At 39.7% G+C, this 20,848-nt stretch overlaps 1 protein-coding gene across 7 annotated transcripts in view; it reads left to right on the forward strand.

Annotated features, from left to right (window-relative positions):
- Positions 1–20,848, forward strand: part of ANO10 (anoctamin 10) — a 319,184-nt gene that overhangs the window by 102,193 nt on the left and 196,143 nt on the right. For all 7 annotated transcript variants that reach the window (XM_088463625.1, XM_088463672.1, XM_088463666.1 and 4 more), the window contains exons 10-11: positions 1,493–1,684; positions 2,589–2,717. In XM_088463625.1, coding sequence (XP_088319751.1) covers positions 1,493–1,684; positions 2,589–2,717 — 321 coding nt within the window. The remainder of the gene's footprint in view (positions 1–1,492; positions 1,685–2,588; positions 2,718–20,848) is intronic.

A 20,848-nucleotide genomic window follows, 5' to 3' on the forward strand; every position in this document is an offset into this window, starting at 1 on the left:
AAACAACTGTGATATAGACATGACACAGAAGGAGACTGTAAACTCCTTCAATATTCTCAAGCAGAATAATCTACTTGGTTTCTCTTAAGGTGCATATCCACTACACGAGTGTAGAACGACTGTACGAATACAACATTGTAATCAGTGAATTGTTCATCATACTGTGCAGTGGATTATGTGCCCACACTGAACGATATGTGCAGGCACCCTCCCTCATCAGGTTGGCCTGCATGTTCTGGCGATGTCAGATGCCAACAACAACCAGCGGGAGTGCGCATCGCTGGTCGTTGCCGTAATAATTACTGCACGATTAATGAATGATAATCGTTCATTTTAATAGTGTAGTGGATATGCACCTTTACAGTTATCATGTTGTATAAGGTTTATCAAAAGAACAATATGGGGCATATTCAATTAGGTGCAAAAAGTCGGCAGCTTTTCGCATGCCGGACTTTTCGCTGTCAGCGGAAAAGTTTTGCGCACGCCACCGCTTATCCCCTATTCAATTCCAAAGGTCGCGAAAATGGAACCCGGGGAAACTCAAACAGGTGAAAAGTGCTGTCAGTTTTGGGGAAATTAGCCTGACACCCCCCCCCAAAAGTTGCACTGACATTGGGGATCACTATAAATCCCCCCCGAATAGCCCTACTGAAGATATTTGTGGTACTTAAATGCTCTCAATAGTTGCAAATTAGCATCTTTGCAGAAGTGGTGAAGAATAGCATTTTGCATGTTTTTTTTTGAGAAAATAAGTAGTCCCAGCAATTTTGGGGTACATGAAAATGGGTGCAAGCATATTTTAAGTTAGTAATGTGAAGTATTAAAAAATTTAAAAAATCCACCTGCCGCAAGTCTATTTCGCTAGTGTTTAAGTTTGTCCCCCAACTTTGTACTTTTTCGCCCCCTTTTTCAAAGTAATTTTTTGGGGTGTTAAGTTTTTTTTTCTTTTTTTGACACAGTTTTGCTTTGGGGGACTGTCCCAAGGGAGCAGGGGGGTTCCCGCAAGTTTGCACCTCCAAGCCCCAATTCTGCACTTTTTTCCGCCAGCTTTCGTAGGCAAATTTTTTTTTGCCTATTCCAATGCATTGACTTTCCGCACTGCCGAAAAGTCTTTGGGCTTGAATACAGGGATAAGTTTTCGCCTGGCGAAATGACGTCACCGGCGAAACTTTTTCGCCGAAAACGGCTTTTCGCACCTAATTGAATACGGCCCTATATCTGTGATTTTTTTATTTATGAAAATGTACATAGACATGCAATTGGCATATGTATTCCATTGCAATGTCACAGGTTGCCGAATCTCTAGAAACTATAATGGAATACATATTATTTAGGTAATGTAAATATGAGTTTTCATTTTTAAAATGTTTATCATTTGTGAAAATCTGAATAAAGATATTTGAAAAAAAAAAAAATTGTTTATCATGTTTTATGTTTTTGTAATTCCTAGGATTCTATTATCTTAATTCTTTTGTCCTGATTTTTTTTCCAGGGAACATTTGATGATTACTTGGAGTTATTCCTGCTGTTTGGCTATGTCAGTCTATTCTCATGTGTATATCCACTCGCGGCCATTTTTGCTGTCCTCAACAATGTAACTGAAATGTACTCGGATGCATTAAAAATGTGCCGCGTTTTCAAGCGTCCATTTTCTGAACCTGCTGCCAGCATTGGAGTATGGATGGTAAATACTTACTATTGGTCATTACTATTTAATATTTCCTGTAAATTACTGAATTAATAATATATTTGAAGTTAATTAGATGTTAATATTTAACATTCTTTTGTCCAACCCCGTTGCTGAAACCAGACAATAAAGTTTTCAAAATATGGAATGGGTGAAAACAGTACACAAATACATAACACCTAATAAATCAAAGTGATTGGTTTGTAGTCTCCTTGGTAATGGAAACGTTTTGTACATACAGTATTAGAATCAAACACAGCGCATTGACTAATGATGCAACTGTAAATTTGAATAGAAATGACTGCTCTTTGTATTTTAAGCTATTTACCCACTATGAGCAGGGTTTAGTTATTGGCTGCAAACTGTGGGAAAAAGTACAAAAAGCAAACCTAAACAAAACAGCATGGGAGTGTTGTACCAACTTTATAGGTCATTTCCTTGGGCTGTACATATCCATATGTTCTTATTACTGTCTTGAGAAGGAAATACTTGGATAATAATTTAATTGTATCCATAACTGAGCCCTACGCCAATATGTAAGTAGTAGGGAACAAGGCTAGAAAAGGCACCAAACAAGAATAAAATGTCAGATATTGTTGAAAAAATGTAGATGACCGTCTCATTTTCTTTAAAATATCTTTAGAATGTTTGCTTATTGTTGGGTGTGAGGTTCTTACATTCCATATATATTCATTTGATGTGTTCTTTTGAGAGCAGTAGTTTGTTTAGTAGCCATTGGGCTAGGAATATAAATAATTGTTATTGTAGACTGTATAATGGAAAAGCCTCACCTGCATTACAAAACCTTGAACACTGGTCTGATTAGTAAGCAGTTCTGTACTTCCACAGAAGGGTGTATATTGGCTTATGTCATTTATGCCATGTTTGTTCTTTTTTTTAGTTGGCATTTGAAACCATGGGAGTTATAGCTGTAGTCACCAACTGCGCTCTACTCGGGATGTCTCCACAAGTCAAGTCAGTGTTCCAAGATTCAAATCTAGACCTGTTTTTGATGGTGGCAGCAATAGAGGTACCCCATAATTCTTTTATTCTAAATCTTTGGGGTTTTTTTGGTGCTGATTGTCTCGCTGTTCCATGATAATATAATGCTGACCCTATGGAAGAGCTGTGCGCCCTTCATTAATGATCAGTGCAGGTTCTTCATCTTATATGGAGAGTCCAGCAATCTTTGTAATGATCCTTAGAGGGAATTGAATGGAACATTCTGCCCAGATGAAATATAAGTGGCAGCAATCTGTACTAAGTGTTTTGCTGACCTCCTAAACGGCCTTGGAATGTGCATAGAAACATAGATTTTTGTTTTGTTTTGTTGCAAATGTCAATATGGAGCTGTCATAGCCACTTAAACACAATCCCTTTGTGTAATGAAGGCATTAAAATAAAGTAGACGCTAGCATATAAATGCATGCAAATGATGTGGGCTAGTAATCAAAGTGACCTCTTTCTAAGCGCAAAATATTTTTTCCTGATTAAAGCAAAGTGATATATATGTTATGGATTCGGTATGTAAAGCTGTCTGTCAGGATGCCTCCTGTCAAAATACTGACATTGGCATCCCGATGGTTGGTATCCCGACAGGGTCTGATAACTACACTTACCCACCCCCTATCTCCCCCCAACCCTCCCTTTTTGTAGCCTAACCCTCCCCGTTAGTGCCTAAACCTGTCTCCCCCTTTTGTGCCTAAACCTAACCCCCCCTCCAGTGGTGCCTAACCCTAACCCTGCCCTCTAGGGGTGCCTAACCTCCCCCCCAAAACCTAACGCTAACCCCCCCACACACCTCCTCCTCCCCCACGGCTAACACTAAGGGCGCCCCAGACTTTTCCTCGTTCGGGCTGGCGTCCTTCTGTGTTCCGGCGTCGGTATTTCGATGCCTATCTTAAGTCCCGTGTCGGACTTTCAGCGTCGGGATTGAGACCGGCAGCATCGCGGCCGCCAGTCTCGTAACTACATCCCATATGATTTACTCTATCACTGATGTAATATTGTACAGTGTGGATTTTGTACGGCTTCAAAGTCATCAGGAAGATGCTACTGAATGCAAGCTGCGCATGACCAGTAGTTATCTAATGATGACTGTTTATCTTTAAATTGTAAATTAATTTTTCTCTATGTTGTCAGACTGTGCATTTATCTCCGTCTATGACTAAGCATTTGACATTACACAATAGTTTGTTGTAAAATGTAATAATATTTTTAGCTAATGCATTTTTCGGTAACAAAGAGTGTTTTCATGCTGCAGGGTACATCTCTTCACTCTGCTCTCTGCCTCCTCACATTCAGGTGCGGTAAAAAAGTAGACCATTATTGTTAGAAGCATGAGCTGTTTGCCAAGGTGTGCAGCATCTGATTATAATGTGCTAGAATGTGAAAGCACATTATAAAATCACTTGTATCATAAAGTAGCACATTATAATCAGTTATGAGTGTCACGGGAGCTCAGTGATGTAGGGGTTTGGGAACTCAATCAGACTGGGAATATAACACCAAACAGCTAGGGCTTGATGCAGTGCAGAGTTCAGTCTGGAATGTGGTTATTATTAGTATGACTTGTCTCTTATATTGGAGGGAAAAGGCTGGGAAATAAAAGCATATACTTGGAGGACCACTTTCATAGAAAAACACACCACTAGAGGATGTCAAACCACCCATGACTTTGTAGCTTTCAGTAAGTCTCCAGTTGAACAGTAGGAAAATCGAGTACGAAAACATGCCTTGTTCTAAGATCTTGATGCAGCAATATTGTTGGCTGTTTTTTCTTCTATTATTAATACATTGTTTCCATATCTATTAAGTTATAAAAATTATACCTTTTTTTTGCCTAGATATACAGTATGTTTACCAGTCCTAAAAGGTATTGTCCCAGCCAGAAAAAAAACATATTTGCTGACGTTGGAGTGAATAGGGACCAATTTTACTTTTTAAGATGTAATTTTGTTTAGTAATGAGTTATCTTATCAATGAGATGGCTACAAAGTGAATGACCATGGATGTTTTCACAGTATAGAGAGGTCTCCCTCTCCTGACACCTTATTGGCTATCCTCACATGTCACTCATTTTTCTTCCCCTGAGATTTTTGGGATATATTTTTTTGGGTGGGGATTAACAGATAGACAGTAAAAAAGGTGACGGTGTCCAGATAGACACCAGATGTTACAGTCAAAAGGTCGACACACTAATGGTCGACATGTAAGAAGGTTGACTGGTACAAATGGTCAACAGGGTCAAAAGGTCCACACGAAAATTGTCGACACATGATTATTTAATTTTTTTAGCCCTATTCTTCACCCTAAACCTCCCCTTGGTCCCTAAGCCTCCCTCCTGGTGCCTAACCCTAACCGTCGGGGTAGGTGACTGACCCTAAACGTCCCTTCTAGTGCCTAACCCCAACCCTCCGGTAAGTGCCTAACCCTCCCTCTTGGTGCCTAACCCTAACCGTCAGGGTAAGTGCCTAATCCTAAGCATTGGGGTTACTGCCTAACTCTAACCCTCTGGTAAGTGCCTAACCCTAAATAACAAAAAGCATGTGTCGGCCATTTTTTTTGTGTCAACCTTTTGACCCTGTCAGACCATTTTTTTCCCAGTCGACCTATTGACTGTCTAACATCTGGTGTCTATCTAGACATTGTCGACCTTTTTACTGTCTATCTATAGTTCGAAACCCATTTTTTTTCACCACTCACTTTAGTACAGTACATAGAAACAAGAAAGTCGGGCAAAATATATTGGCAGCCAGAAAGGAAATCTATGTGTGGGAACGTGAAAAGGGTGGTCAGGCAGATTGGCTGGCAATAGAGGGACACGACAAGGCTCTGAAAACAACGTGAGTGAACAATCCCCCGGATATGAGAGTCATTGGTTTGATTGAGATATGTGGATACAACCTCCTGGCAATAAGGTGACACTGTGTGGTCAATAAAAAGGAGGACTATGGAGGCATTTGTCTTTTGATTGAAACTGGTATAACACATTGCACACCAGACAATAGCTGTGGTATTAGTGTAAACAAATCCGCTATGACTGTTCAGCTTGATGGACGGCCAATAATAGATGGCTACATCGATAGAAAGTACTTTCGTGTTAACATTTATTTATATAGTGCCAGCATATGCATAGCACTTTTGGGGACAATGCAGTTCTACAACAAAACTGGGTATATACACAGACAAAGAGGGAAGAGGGCCCTGCTCGCAAGCTCACAATCTTATAAGATGGAACTTGTGCTTTTTTACTGTCTCAGCCCATTTGAAGGGTGTGGATCATCAGAGCGTTGTATTTGGTAGTTAGCTGTAACAATGTTCCTTTGTTTTTTAAGCGTATTAAGGATAATTGACAAGTGGGTGTCATCTGGACTCTAGCACAGATGGATTTATAGAGTTCCCACTAGAATTCGGATCTAAATCTGTCACCGCAACTTTTTCCACCCTCAGAACGCTGCAACCCGCAGGTGGGTAAGGGCAGGCTGTATTAGGGGGCGCCGCTGAAAGGGCAGAGCGCATTTTGCCCTTTTAAAATTGGACAGGGCGCGGCACACTAGCGGGAAAGCTAGATGAGGGAAGATGAGGGGCTGGTCCATGGAATCTGCTGGAAGCTCCAATATGCAGTATGTGGTACAATATGATTCATACTTGCAACTACCAAGTTTCAGAATAGCAGTGGCCTCCCTACCGCATCCCTTCAATGTATGTAGTGAAATTGGCTGGGCCTGGTGATGTGAGTTATGGTGAAATGCGTCATCAAGGTTCTGCCTGCCCGAATCCCAGATAATTGCACCGCGCAGCGGGGAGGGGGTGCCATAATGTGTCAAATAGTACTACTGCTCCCCTTGTACTTGCCCCCTGGAACTGGTACAAAATGTCAGCACGCATGCCATGATTATTTCTCTTGAGTAGTTTTAGACTGCAGTATCTTATTGCCCCTCCTCTTCATTGCACACTAGATTAATAAACAACAGCACAAACAAAGGTTCACTCTTTTTTATGTTTTTTCCTGTTATCACCTGCAGTAAATTGAGGGGACATGGTTTCTCATCAGTCAGTTCCTGATTGGTCAGTGTATACTCCATAGGAAATGTATTATTTATTGCACTGGTGGCTGTTGAACAGGATATGTTAAAATAATGTAAATCATACACTCCCCAAATATTAGGATTCTGCCTCATTATTGTAGCTATTGTTTAAAAGTATAAACTAAAGAAAAAAAGTTTGCAGCAGCTATTATATCTTTATTCTAGACACAGTAATAAAAATAAAATTAGGGGACACAGTAACATATATTACTCAATATATCTTTGTTACAGGGCCATAATAAAAATGCAATGGTTGTGTCACAATGTTAGATAGTCTAATATATCATTATAATTGAGTAAAATATATGTCCTTGGTTTCTTGTCTATATTGGGAATGCTCTGGTTACTGTTTCTGAAACTCCTTTGTCCACAGTCAGAAATAAGCCTTCTACTTTATACCCTTGGAGTCTGCAGTTGGATATATTTCATGTCAAGCTGCTGTACCCTGATCTGACATTATTATCGCCTGCCAGTGCGAGGACTGTAGCCATGGAAATAGAGCATGGCGGAGTGTGTCATTTCAGCATGCTTTATAATGAATTCCAAATCTTTCAGAAGGTTAATCAGTGCCACAAATGATTTAAATCAACCTATTTCTTCTTCCTGTGTGCTTTCTCAGCACCTACTTAAGTGTCTTGAAAGGAGCTGCCAATCATGGAAAAATATTATTCCATCTTGGCAATTCCTTCAGTACCCTCATATTTCATTGCAAGTTAATTGTGAAGTGTGTTGTTTAATGACAAAATCTCAAATCCACAGCTGAGCTCCACAGCTTTGCAAGAATACTTTGCAGTGCCCAGCAGTCTCTTCACATTTTAAGTCTGTGGCAGTCGATATGTCTTGTGTCTCTCAGGTGCGCTCGTATATGTACATTCCCACTTCTTGGCAAGTGCCAGAATTTTTTTTTACTTTGCTTTGTAGCAACTTAAATAGGTTTTTGTTTGATTTTTATATATATATAGATATATATATAGATATATATATATATATATATAACAATCGAATCGGCGGCACTCTGGTGAAATGAATACAACTCACATAGCTGTAGGATGAAGCGACGTTTCAGCGCTCTTTAATGGCCCTTTCTTCAAGCTGGTAATACACAAACAAATGCAAAAACAAACCTTAAATAGCCGGCTGATGCTGCAGTTGACTTCCGTTCACATAGGTGTGCTCCGTCAAACAGCGGGCGCACCAGACACTACGTCATAACAACCTCCCTGGTTGGCATGGTGATATAACAACAACCCAGTCCACAGTGTCACATGACATAGATGCAAACAAATGGCAATAATAACATGTTAACAGATCGACAAACACATAAAGAACAAGACATTAAAATAAATCGTATTAAAAAACACAGGCAAGCTGCTGCTAGACTGTGTGCACAACACTGAACACTTTTTGTTACGTACAAACATGAAACATGAAAATATCCAATAATGAAAAACGAAAATTTGGCAGAAGGAATCGAAACCTGAAAAAATAGCGACTCATAGCAAATTCAGATAGGACCAACCTATCGATGGCCACCCATAAATGAAACATGTTTAGGTCGCCAAAAACACCTAATGACGCAATGCAAGTAATGAAAAAAAGGTGTATTACAACATCTAAAGGCCATATTAAATAAAACATTGTAGTCCCAGGGGCTCATTCAGTCCACGCGGTGACAAAGTATCTAGCCTCATTATCCAATTAGCCTCCCGTTGCAATAACCTTTTGCTGCGGTCACCTCCCCTGACCAAAGGGGGTACATGATCGATGATCCTGTATCGCAAAGAAGCGATATTGTGCTTAGCCGCAGCGAAATGTCTTGCAACAGGTTGCTCGCTGGTGCCATTGGCTAATGCAGCCCTAATGGCTGAACGATGTTGAGCCATTCTAACACGTAATGTGCATTCAGTCTTACCAATATACATTTTAGAGCATGGACATGTGATGGCATAGACTATAAATGTGCTGGTACAGGTCAAATGATATCTGATGTTATATTTGCTCCCAGTATACGGATGGAAAAAAACAGAGCCTGTTTGTAAAAAACCACAGGTAGTGCAGTTCGTGCATCTAAAGCATCCCAATTTGGGTGTCCCCAAGAAGGTACTAGTCTTAGATTTATTATTGATGCCCTAATTAGTGATATCATTGCGGACCAAATGTCTTTTTTAAGTTGGTACCTCTACGATAACAAGACATAAGCCTCGTCTCCTTTAATGATGCAAGATCTTTATCGGTGTTAACAATATGCCATAATGATTTGGCCTTACGATCAATGACTGGACTCAGATGATTATATCTATTGACCCAGATATGTCTATTACTAGACTGATCTAGTACAATCTGATCAGCCTTAATCAATTTGTCTAAAGGGACTACCAATTCCTTCTTTTTGGCTTTCTCTAAAATGGATTTTTTGTAGCCTCTCTCAGAAAATTTGTTGAACATAAAGTTCAACTGTTGTATACCTTCCTCATGGTCCCTAGCTATCCTGAGGCTGCGTAGAAATTGAGAATACGGTAATGCATTTTTTAGGGGAGCAGGATGAGCACTACTGGCCAACAATAGATTGTTTCTGTCATTATCCTTAGTGTATAACGACGGAACTAATCTCCCCTCCTGTTTAGTAATAGTAACGTCTAAGAAATTGACAGACTTCGAACTTGTAGTATAAGTGAATTTGACAGGTCTGCCCAAATTGTTATACCTATCAATGACGTCAGAAAAAGACAATGCATTGCCTCTCCATACGATGAACAAATCATAGATGTAGCGATAAAACGCCAAAATTCTATCAGCAATTCCTGAATCAGTAAAAAATACTTCTTGTTCAATGGCGTACATATATGCACTAGCATATGATGGGGCCACATTGGACCCCATCGAGCAGCCTGATAGCTGCAGATAGTAGGCACCATCGAACAAGAAGTAATTACGAGTCAGTGTAAGTTCAAGAAGATGCATAAATAAATCCACACTGAAACCCTTAAATAAGGGGTTATCACAAATCAAGTTCTTGGTAGCCTGCAGACCCTCCGTGTGTGGAATACAAGTGTAGAGGCTGCAGACGTCAACTGAACATAACGTACACTCGGCTGGAATGTCAGAAAGTGCCCTTAAGGACAACAATAAATGGTTAGTGTCTCTTAAATACGATGGTTTAGCCTGTATACATGGCTGCAACAAAGCGTCCAAATATGTGGAGATAGGTTGGTACAAAGACCCTCGAGCGGCAATAATAGGCCTCCCTGGTGGTCTAATGGGGTCTTTATGGATCTTAGGTATCAAATACAGTAGGGGCCTGATAGGATGTTTCACCTCAAGGGCTTTCTTAATCTCTAATGACACAATACCTTGAGCAGAAGCTTCCAAAAGTAATGTATCAAGTTCATGTTTAAATTTAACCGTGGGGTCAAAAGGCAACTTCCTATATGATTTATTGTCACTTAGTTGTTTATTGGCTTCCTGTCGATAGTCATCTAGGTTTAAAACAACCAGGGCACCACCCTTGTCTACCTGTCGAAATACAATGTCATCGTAAGAAGCTAATTTTTTAAGGGCCATTCTTTCATCTTTGGATAAATTCCAAAATTTAGGAACTTTGGACATAGGATCTCCACTAATCGAACCCTCCAAGAGCCGTATAAAAGTTTTAATAGATGCATTATAGCTGATTGGATCGAAGTGACTCTTATCTTGCAATTTCAATAACTGTGGAGGTAAAACAGAGGGAGCAGGAAGTGAATTGGCAAAATCATCAGTATTGCCCTGCACATGCATCCATATGGTTACTGCTCAAAGACACGGATGGAAATTGCACACAGAGAGATGCAATTTTGGTGGGAGGTGGCTAGCCAGATACGGACATGTTGCAGTCATCATCTTTGACTAAAGACGCAATTGCGCTGACCCAGGCGGTCATGTTCAGACAGAGATTCTGCGCCTCCATAGGGATGGTGCAGTCTCCGATGGTGCGTCTTAATGCGCACAGCTGCGGATTAGCACAGCAACAAGTGGGAGTTTCAGTAGGAAGTCGATTGGAAGAGGCATTCGTATAAAGAAGCAGTCAGGGCTGCAGCTGCGGCCCCTTCTAAATCTGACCCTAAGGGGTAAAGGTCAGATTTGTGATTTTGGTTGATTGCAAACCGACCAGAACCGCATATTTACTAAAGGCAAAACTGACAGAAAACCGAATAAAAATCCGGCTTTAGAACATCTGACCAACAATCAATACTTTAACAAAGATGACTATACAAACCAGAGATTTATTAATGGACGATTTTAAATCGACCAAAACCTGGTGGCAAAATGACTGCAAACCTGCCCAATCAATAGACCTGCTTGTGGCAGGCGAGTTTGGGAAAAGCACTACACAGATCCATAACCATCCCCGGACTTCTCAGCCTTGGCTGGTACTGGAGAATGGGGAAAAATAGCATGGGGTTCTCCCTATTTTCCAATAACCAGTACCAGGCTGAAACAGCCTGGGGGTAATGCCATTACAGGGGGACTCACAGCGTGGGTTCCCCATGGGTCCTCCCTGCCCTGAGTTCACAGGACCTGACGGCTCACTCACACCAGGCATATAGTGCTACATGGCGTATTGAGGATACATCTGTAGTTCAGCAACAGGTGAAAGGTGTGTCTCTATCTACTATATAAAAGCGAAAATTTGTCCTTCTGTATTTCTATACAAATCCACAGTTTACAAGCCAAGACCGTGGAATTTTACATACGAGTGTATTAAAACACGGCCAAGGTAACTAAAAAAATGTTAAAATCAAAATTAATTACTGTTAATTTTTAATTAATTCAAAAACACAATTTTTGCTGGACGCTCATTGTGGGGCCTTGCACTTAGTACTGCTGTCTGCCTCTCCAGTGGTGATATTAAAAGAACTTTCTTATCTCTACTATCTTCTCTACTATATAAAAGCGAAAATTTATCCTTCTGTCTTTCTATACATATCCACAGTTTACAAGCCACGATTGTTGAAATTTTACATACGAGCGTATTAAAACACGGCGGAGGCAACTAAAAAAATTTGAAATCAAAATGAATTACTGTTAATTTAAAAATAATGAAAAACCACAATTTTTGCATAGCATTCTCCCTCTACAGGTCAGGTACGGAATAACAAAAGGATTTAGCTTATCTACTATTTTTTCTTTTCTATCTTCTCTACTAAATCGAAATTAAGTACGGTTACTTTTGAATTAATTAAAAAACACAATTTTTGCATAACATTTGCCCTCTATAGGCCAGGTACGGAATTACAAAAGGATTTAGCTTATCTACTATTTTTTCTTTTCTATCTTCTCTACTATATCAAAGCGAAAATTTGTCCTTCTGTCTTTCTATACAAATCTACAGTTTACAAGCAAAGATCGTGACATTTTACATAAGGAGGAAACTAAAAAATGTTTAAATCGAAATTAATTACTGTTCCATTTTAATTAATTTAAAACAACAATTTTTGCTTGATGCTCATTGCGGGGACTCACGGCATACAGGTAGGGCCTCGGAGCAAGCATTTTGTGTTGTCTTGTTTTGTCATGATCTTAATGTTTATTATCGAAGAGAGCTTTAGCAGGCTTTGCCAGCATTCTCAGCTCTCTGACTGTACCAAATTATGCAACAACATTTACTTCTTTCTTCCAACTGTGTCAAAATGATGACTTTGCAAGGACCCTGCTGTACTGTGAGCTGAAAAAATATTACACATGGAATGCTTCTCCCCAAGTTTTTCTGTGCAGAAAACAGGGAGTCACTGTAGATGGTCATCCTGGTATCAGAGCAACAGAAGCTCTTAGTCTTGTTTACACTGTACATCCTACAAATTTTGAATGCTTCTATCTCCGAAGTTTGCTTTACACCGTTACAGGTCCTACTTCCTTCGAAGACCTTAGGACTGTTGAAGGAGAAGTTTGTCACACTTTTCGGGAGGCCTGTCTAAGGAGAGGTTGGTTGGAGGATGATGTGTAAACAAACTTTCTTAAAATCCCGGGCAACGCCGGGTACTCCAGCCACTATTATATACATTTAAGATGTATTCTAATAGTGCTGTAGAAATAATAAGCTTGTTTACCTGCTTTGAATGCTGCATTCAAACTATTTTTGCACTTATGTTTTCCTTGCTGCAATGTCACTTAAGTTACTCTATCTACTGTATTTTATTGCATCACTACTTTAATACAATGCCGGATCTAGCATCAGACGACGAAAATCAGTATTTAGGGTCGCAGAAGGCTAAGAGACACAGCTTGTTCCCTGTACAACTTTTATGTCAAGCCTCTTTGTTTCATCAACAAAAGGGGAAAAAGAGAAAGAAATATAAATGATCAACTCTGCCTGAAGTGAATATGAATTGTGGCGATTTGACAGGACCAGCGAAGCTACAGAAGGATCTATGTAATACATGTGGCTTGTAGATGTGGCTGGGACTAAGGGTGAAAAATTCACCTTTAGGTTCAAGTTAAGAAGTTATGACCCTTCTTGTGTACATCTAGTTTCAGAACTGTACATCTGCAGAACTAGTGCTAGAGGATGTTTTCTTATACTTTTATAGATGATGTCAGTGTTACATGATTTTAATAAAGTTTTAGTTGTACAGGTGATGGATTCAGTTCTCTGTAACATAAAGACCATTGTCGCCTAAGCATTCTATACTCCAACATTCTATACTCCAACATTCTATACTCCAGTGCTGACATCCTATACTTATTTATTCATATCATTTAATCACTTTTATGGCAGCCGGATAAGTACCAACTCCTCACTGTCCCCAGATCCTGGTAGGTATATTATAATTTATCCTAATCTATGCAGTATTTCACTCACTCTAATGGCTATTTAGTTTCTTCCTAGCAGGGAATGGCTGTTATATAAAACTTGTCTTAATTACCAGTGTGATAGTGGTGACAGACTTCTGACAATTAGATTACTGTTGCTCTCTTGTAGTCATTGAGATGCTAGGTTAGAATGTCAGGTGATAATTATTTTATTTCCATAATAAATCATTTACAAACTTTGAGTAAACATGAGGGTTTACATGGCAGTCAGAGCCTGATGTTTTTCAGATTGATAGCAGATTTTTCATATTCGAAAAATGACAATGTAACGCTTCTATATTACAGTCTGTGAAATGTAGCAAGTGACATTTGTGCTAAATGTGATGAATTAGCCTGCAGTGTGTCCACATAAGAAAGAAAGGTTACATGCTGCGATCCACAGCCTCATCCTATCACCTTCTTACTCTTGTGTCCAACCACCTCAAACACTTTGTCACACTGTGCCCAATCTCCCCCTCCAACACACATTTAACCATAACCCACCTTTGCAAATACTCCACTGCTTTTCCTCACCAACCATTACTGCTGCACTCCTGTACAAGCTTTATTACCCACTGCTCTCATCACTCTTAAGCTCTTATCTTGTATCCCTTAAACTTAGTCCATAGATCTGACTCTAATCTGTTTCCTGTTATCTACTTGTCTAAATGTTGGCCTCCTTACAGTTTAAACTCAGAATACCACCCCCTTGGGGCATGCATCACGCAGAGTTTTCAAAAACTCCAAAAGGAACGGGTTACTGTAGTGACATTTTTTAAGGTGTTTATTTTCTATCAACGAAGTGTTTCATGGTGGGTACACACTATACAGATATATCTGCAGATGATGGTTGTTCGTACAGACTGAACAACCATCATCTGTGTCTGCCCGCAGGTCCCGGCGACCAGGGGGCGTGTCCCGGTAGGCGGGGGGGGGGCATTTCCCGCCCCCCTTCCTCGCGGCTGCCGCTGTGTGTGTACAGGCGGTCTGCAGACCGCCCGTACACACCTGCCGATGGACAGATATTGATCGGCCAATGTATCTGTCGGTGTGTACCCAGCTTAAGACTTGGAGTCTGTGTACAAGGCCTTTGAGTGAGATAAAGTGGTTGGAGATAAAGTACCAACCAATCAGTAAAAAAATGTATATAACACATGTAACTTTGACAAGGAAGATGGGCCTCTCTCAGCTCTGGGCTCCATAGAGAATCACCCATTTATGCTAATGTAAACTGTCCTGGTTTTCTTACCATAAACATTCATGTCCATGCAGTATTCCTATATTCAGATTGCCTGTATACACTCTCCAAAAGCCATATGTAATTATCCAGCCATGGAGCTTTACCTGTATAAAACCGTTCACCTTTATGTGCAAGAAATATAGAATTACATATACTTAAATATATATTGTAGCAACTACTTAAGTACTTTCATATTTCAACACTTTGCACTCAACATTCCAGCAGGCAGCATCCGGGTTCCTTTTGTTTGTATTAAATAAGTCTCAGGAGTGACTGTCTATTAGCTTTACAGCTTAGCAGTAAGCACTCCGTGTCTTGCAGCTCTACTCTGGCCGACGTGTCATTTTTTGTTATTGTTTATAGAAGTATTGTATTACTTTATGTACTGTCTGTCTGTGCATTATGCTTCTCTATAATATCTGATACCTTCAGCATGTATAATGCGATATAATTTGCTCACACGCTTTATAAATGAACCCTCACTGTATTGTTCTGTATTTTATTTATGGTTTTTGCTGTTTCCCTGGGAGGAACAGAATATGATAACACTTGGGCCAATAGTGGTGCTATTGTGGGATACAGCTAATCAATGCATCATACTTATTATGAACAAATCCCAAAATCACATGGTAAGTTTATGTTACCATATTGTATGTGTCTAATAAATGGTGTGGTGCTTGATGGCTGAGAATGAATATCTATTACATAAAAGACAGAACAAATGCACTTGCCTTTATGTGGGGCACTCTGAAAGTATATGTGAGAAATGTTATAACAGTATTATAGTAATACTGTATATGTAATATCATACATTTGCTAAGATACTGTTACAAAATATTGGCCATATCTCTTCAGAGCACCCCGCATACAGATAACGCATTTGTTCGGTCTTTTATGTCCTGTAAATAAGTGTATTGGGACACACTTGTCTGTCACAGTGATAGGCTAGATGTATCACCGAATATTAAGGGTAATAGGAAAACATTGGTAATAAATAAATAAGTGCTAGGTGTAACATCTGTTTCTAGTCTGAAGAAATAGTTGACGTTTGTTTTTCTTTTATTTCTGGGAATACGGTTTATTTTCACACCAATCTCACACAATGTAACACAGGTATGTCACAGTGGGGACAAATGGAGGTGTTGCCTGTAGCAACCAATCAGCTTCTAGCTATCCTTTATCTTGCACATTCTATAAATGACACCCATAATTTGATTGGTGCTTTAGGAGCACCTCTACTTGTCTTCTTTAGAAGGTTGGATACATCTCCCCCAGACAAATATATTACAAATGGGATGTGTTGGCAAGTATGTTACTACATTAGAAAGGTGAGGAACCACTGGTGTTACACAACTATAGAATGCTCAGGAATATTTGTGTATACGTTTGCTGATAAGGTTAATTTCTTCTTACTCGTAATATACTCAACTTGTGATGTACCATTTTCAGCAAGTTTAAGCTCGATACCATGAATTCAGCTTAATGCGGTTGGGTGCTCATTCACAAGAACTTTGGGCCTGATTCAGAGCCGGACGCTATTTGCGCTCACTCGTTCAGAAAAAGGGGCCGGCTATTTAAATTAAGCACTCGCTCTTTGCGGTCTGTTGACGCCTCTATGTCTGAGCGAGCGAACGAAACATGCGCTCGCTATTTTGTAAGGACGCCCCCTGGCCGCTCGCATCCTACGTCATCTCCACTATTTATTAGATTAATCGAGTACATCGAAAGGCGTCTGAACTGCTCACAGTGCTTGTGGTTGGATTTTCCTACCACAATCATGCGAACAGTTCAGGCTAAGAGACAACCAAGTGACGTGGCCGATGACGCTGCTTTGTTAATTATGCACACCCTTAAAACGCCTGTTTTGACCGTTTGGCACACCTGCGTTCGGATCTCCACTCCCCGTTTTCAAGCACCTTCCCCTGTTACCACCCACAAACGCCTCATCCTGTCACTCAAATTAGCAGGCACTCGCTATTTTGCAAGCGCTCGATTTCCGACCGCACTGACTGTTTGGCGCATGCGCATTACGACCCATACGTATGCGCAGATGTGCGAACATCGCTTGGAGCGAACGAGCGGCCGCTTACGAGCGGCTCTGAATCAGGCCCTTTATCCAGTAGAACATCTGTGAAATGAGATGGAATAAGCTATATGGAGTTGATTTCCACCATCAGCTAATTCACAGCAATTATGGGGCACATAGAACAGCATTGCTTGCTGCACTCTCCTCACCTTGCTAAGGTCACTAATTTAGGCTGTTCTGTAGACTAATGAGAGGGGCGCTTGTTATTACATAAAGTAGACATACCTAATATGTTTAATATGTTTTATGTCAGCAGTCTGTTTTATCTAGATTTACTGTATACCTCAGTCCCACAGTACATGTGTTATCCATGTATTTGCTTATTTATTGCTTGGTATTTGTCTTATTCTATGTATCAACTATTGAGTGTTTCTAATTACTCAATGCATCATTGATTTTAATGATTAGCAGCCATACAATCACAATTAAGCAAGAAAAAAAAAATCTATCCCAGTTTTTAGAATATACGATTAGATCTCCCTCTCATAGACTGGTACTACAAGCTACTGAGGATAAAAGTGGGTAATGGTGGAATAAAATTATTGTCATCCCTAAATTTGTATGTAGCATTTGACGCAAGCTAGTTACCGCTGTTTCCCTGCTCATACATCACTAAACGTCACATCAAAAGCTCTATGCCATGCCGCATTTTTGCTGCCAGACCACTATAGAGACAGTACGTCCAAGCTTAGAGAAGAAACTAAGAAGGTTCCAGGCAGAAGTAAGTCCTGCAACTTCTTTATTAAAGGCCTCGCTTTATATGAACAGATAGTAGTAACTTTTCCAGCATTCTGTATACTATCAGTAAAGTATAATGCTTAAATATATATCATGCATTTATTTGTGGTAATGCTGTTTTGTGTCAAGGACTGTAAGAATATTGATGGAATTAAGTCCTGGCAGGATTTTTCTTGGATGCACTTCCGGTTAAGGCAGCGACCCCTCTGTCAGTGAGTGGAGGGCCATAATCTGCTTTAGGGCAAAATTTACTAAGCGGCGGTTTGACGGCGGTTTCTATTCTATTCTAAACCCTGGCGGTTTGGTGGCGGGTTCTATTCTGTTCTAAACCCCAGGAGTTTGGGGGCGGTTTTGCAGCAGTTTCTAAATGACAGCCCTGTTCTATTCTATTCTAAAATGTGTTTTGTCTGTGGTTTGGCGGCGGTTTTGCCATCTGTAGATTTACTAAGACCAAAACCAAAACTGCCATCAAAACACATTTTAGAATAGAATAGAACAGGGCTGTAATTTAGAAACCATTGCAAAACTGCCACCAAACCCCGAGGTTTAGAACAGAATAGAAACCGCCAGCAAACCGCCGGGGTTTAGAATAGAAACCGCCGTCAAACCGACGCTTAGTAAATTTTGCCCTTATTGTTAAAAGTGGATAATGTATCTTCCAGTTCGGGTTCTTTTTAGTTCTCTTTTTTCTACAGTAGGATACGTTTTTTAGTCTTATTTGTTTACAAATAAAACAAAAATATTGTGCTGATGTAGTTCACATCAAATAAAATGTAATATAAACAAACAAAATCAAATACATGTATCTACAATGATATGAATAAATACCACCTAACTTATTATTGAAACAAATATCACGTAAGTACTTAAAGCCTTCCACTATAGTTTGTAGCTACAATAAATACATTTAACAACCCACAAATGTCTCAATAATTTATAGAGGATTTTTTTAAATGTTCATATTACCGTTCATATAAAATATAGCCACAATAATGTCCCACTAATAAATGTATTCATTCAGAAACAGAAATCCATGCACAACTTACAAATGTATTTATTACCAGTTATTTATATAGTGCACACATATTCCGCAGCACTTTACAGAGAGAATATTTGGCCATTCACATCAGTCACTGCCCCAGTGGACAAATTACTTATTGTGCAAAAAAAAAAACAGGATACAGAGGAAAAGCATGAGATCCAAATGTACGCCATGTTAATAATGGATTGCCTAGAGTACTCACCTCGCAGAGGAGACTTTGATTTCCCCAAGATTTCTAAAGTGTGTTTGGGCAATCTCACCCCACATTAAACAAGAGCAAGCGCTTTGGTATCCACCTGTACATAAAGATTTAGAAATGTATCACACAAGAGCTGGCATTAAGCGCTGCAAGTAACCCTTCATCTCCTTTTGGTGCAAGGATATGTTGCAAATAATCCCGCTGTGATCACAGTCCAGTTTTCAGACATAAACGCTGCCTGGACAGTCACTGTTATATCTGTCACTGACACAAATGATGAATTAATGTTGGTCAGACATAAAAGCCACACAACACGTTTCCCAGCTCACTGGAAAGTTCACCAGAGGTGCATTATTTATTTATTGATTGTAAAACAGCTTAAGGCTTTATTCCCAAAAGACAGATGAGCCTAGTAATGACCTAAGCCATGAAGACATCTGTACTTCCTTGCCGACAAACTATATTCTTGCCATTGCCACCATCACAGTGTCATGAGGACAGTATGGCTGCAATTGAAGTTCATGTTAAAATATAGAGCACAGAGTGTACATTGATGGTAGTCTGGTTGTATTTTTGTAAAATCGGTTTATCAGGTATTCATATGTCTCGTTATGTCTTTGCTTCTAAATTTGATGCTTCTCATTAACAATGGAAGTGTTGCCAGTTATTTTCTTCATGGATAACTTTACCTAGGGAATGGCAGTCTGAAATTTGCATTATGATGCAAATTAATACTGGAATGCTTTATGAAACACAGAACATTGCCAAGAGGCCGAATTAATTCTGTATGTTGTATGGCGTGCTCATGATGAACGGGAAACAAGCTTCATGATGATTTTCCTGCTTTCCGAACAGCGGCCTCTGCCGCATTTCCTACACATACCACCATTCCCTATTTGTTTGAATCTCCCAGTGACTTTATCTTCAGGTCTGATAAGCTAACGAAACATATATGTTTGTGTTATGTAGCATCTCCCTTAAAGATGGCAACTGCATTTAATGGAGGTCATTTACCATGATCCTCCAAATTTATGAAATTGCACCTAGGTGCATAGGTTTGTGAAGCGAGGTGGCAGGATTTGCTAAGGGACATAAGCTGTACCCAATTTTTCTTGAATCCGGGTACTCTAGCGTATCAGCATTTTTTTCATGGAACCCCTAGGCCAAAAATGTATTATTGAAAAATTCATGAAAGATTATTACATTACGTATGCTTACCTGTCATCCAGTTCTGTGGTGGTGGAGAGGCGTGCAGCTTTTTTTTTTGTCCACATATTTTATAATAGGGTAAACTAGTTTTGGCTGCCAATCACGTTGACCATAATTATGGGGTAAGTCAGTTGTTTGCAGCTCCTGTCTAAAGAGCCAGGGAGCTATTAAATTGTTTTATGCGACCAGCCCTGAGCCTGCACTTACCACAGATTTGTGCTTACATCCTCCTGAGGTGTCAGCAGAAATTGGTGATAAGTAGGTCATTGGGGTTGTTGAGTGCCAGACATTCCTTAACTGCAGCGCGGCCCACACTTCGCGCCGGAGAAGTGGCTTAACGCAGCTCATCTGATACATTGTTGAATGAGAATACAGCATATTTATTAATATTATTTACTAACTAAAATGTGAAAATGGGTATATTATTATTATCCTTTATTTATATGGTGCCACAAGGGTTTCTCAGTGCCTAACAAAGTATATAAACAGTTGAGCAGAACAAGAGAACAGTGACTTACAGGACAAGTACATGGAATATAAAGATTGCTGCAACAGCGGTCATATCGCTCAAATAAGTAGCAGGGTGGCAGTTTTTCACACCCATTTCACATTATTTTAGTATCAATTAAATGTATATTATATGTATTAAAGGGCTTTTGGAGAAGTTTTTGTAAAAATAAAAAAATACTCCAAACCCTTAAATTCGCATTCTTTTAGTAAGCATATCAC

This window comes from Taudactylus pleione, unplaced genomic scaffold (assembly GCF_031769625.1).
Source record: "Taudactylus pleione unplaced genomic scaffold, aTauple2 ptg000053l, whole genome shotgun sequence".
Lineage (NCBI taxonomy): Eukaryota > Metazoa > Chordata > Amphibia > Anura > Myobatrachidae > Taudactylus > Taudactylus pleione.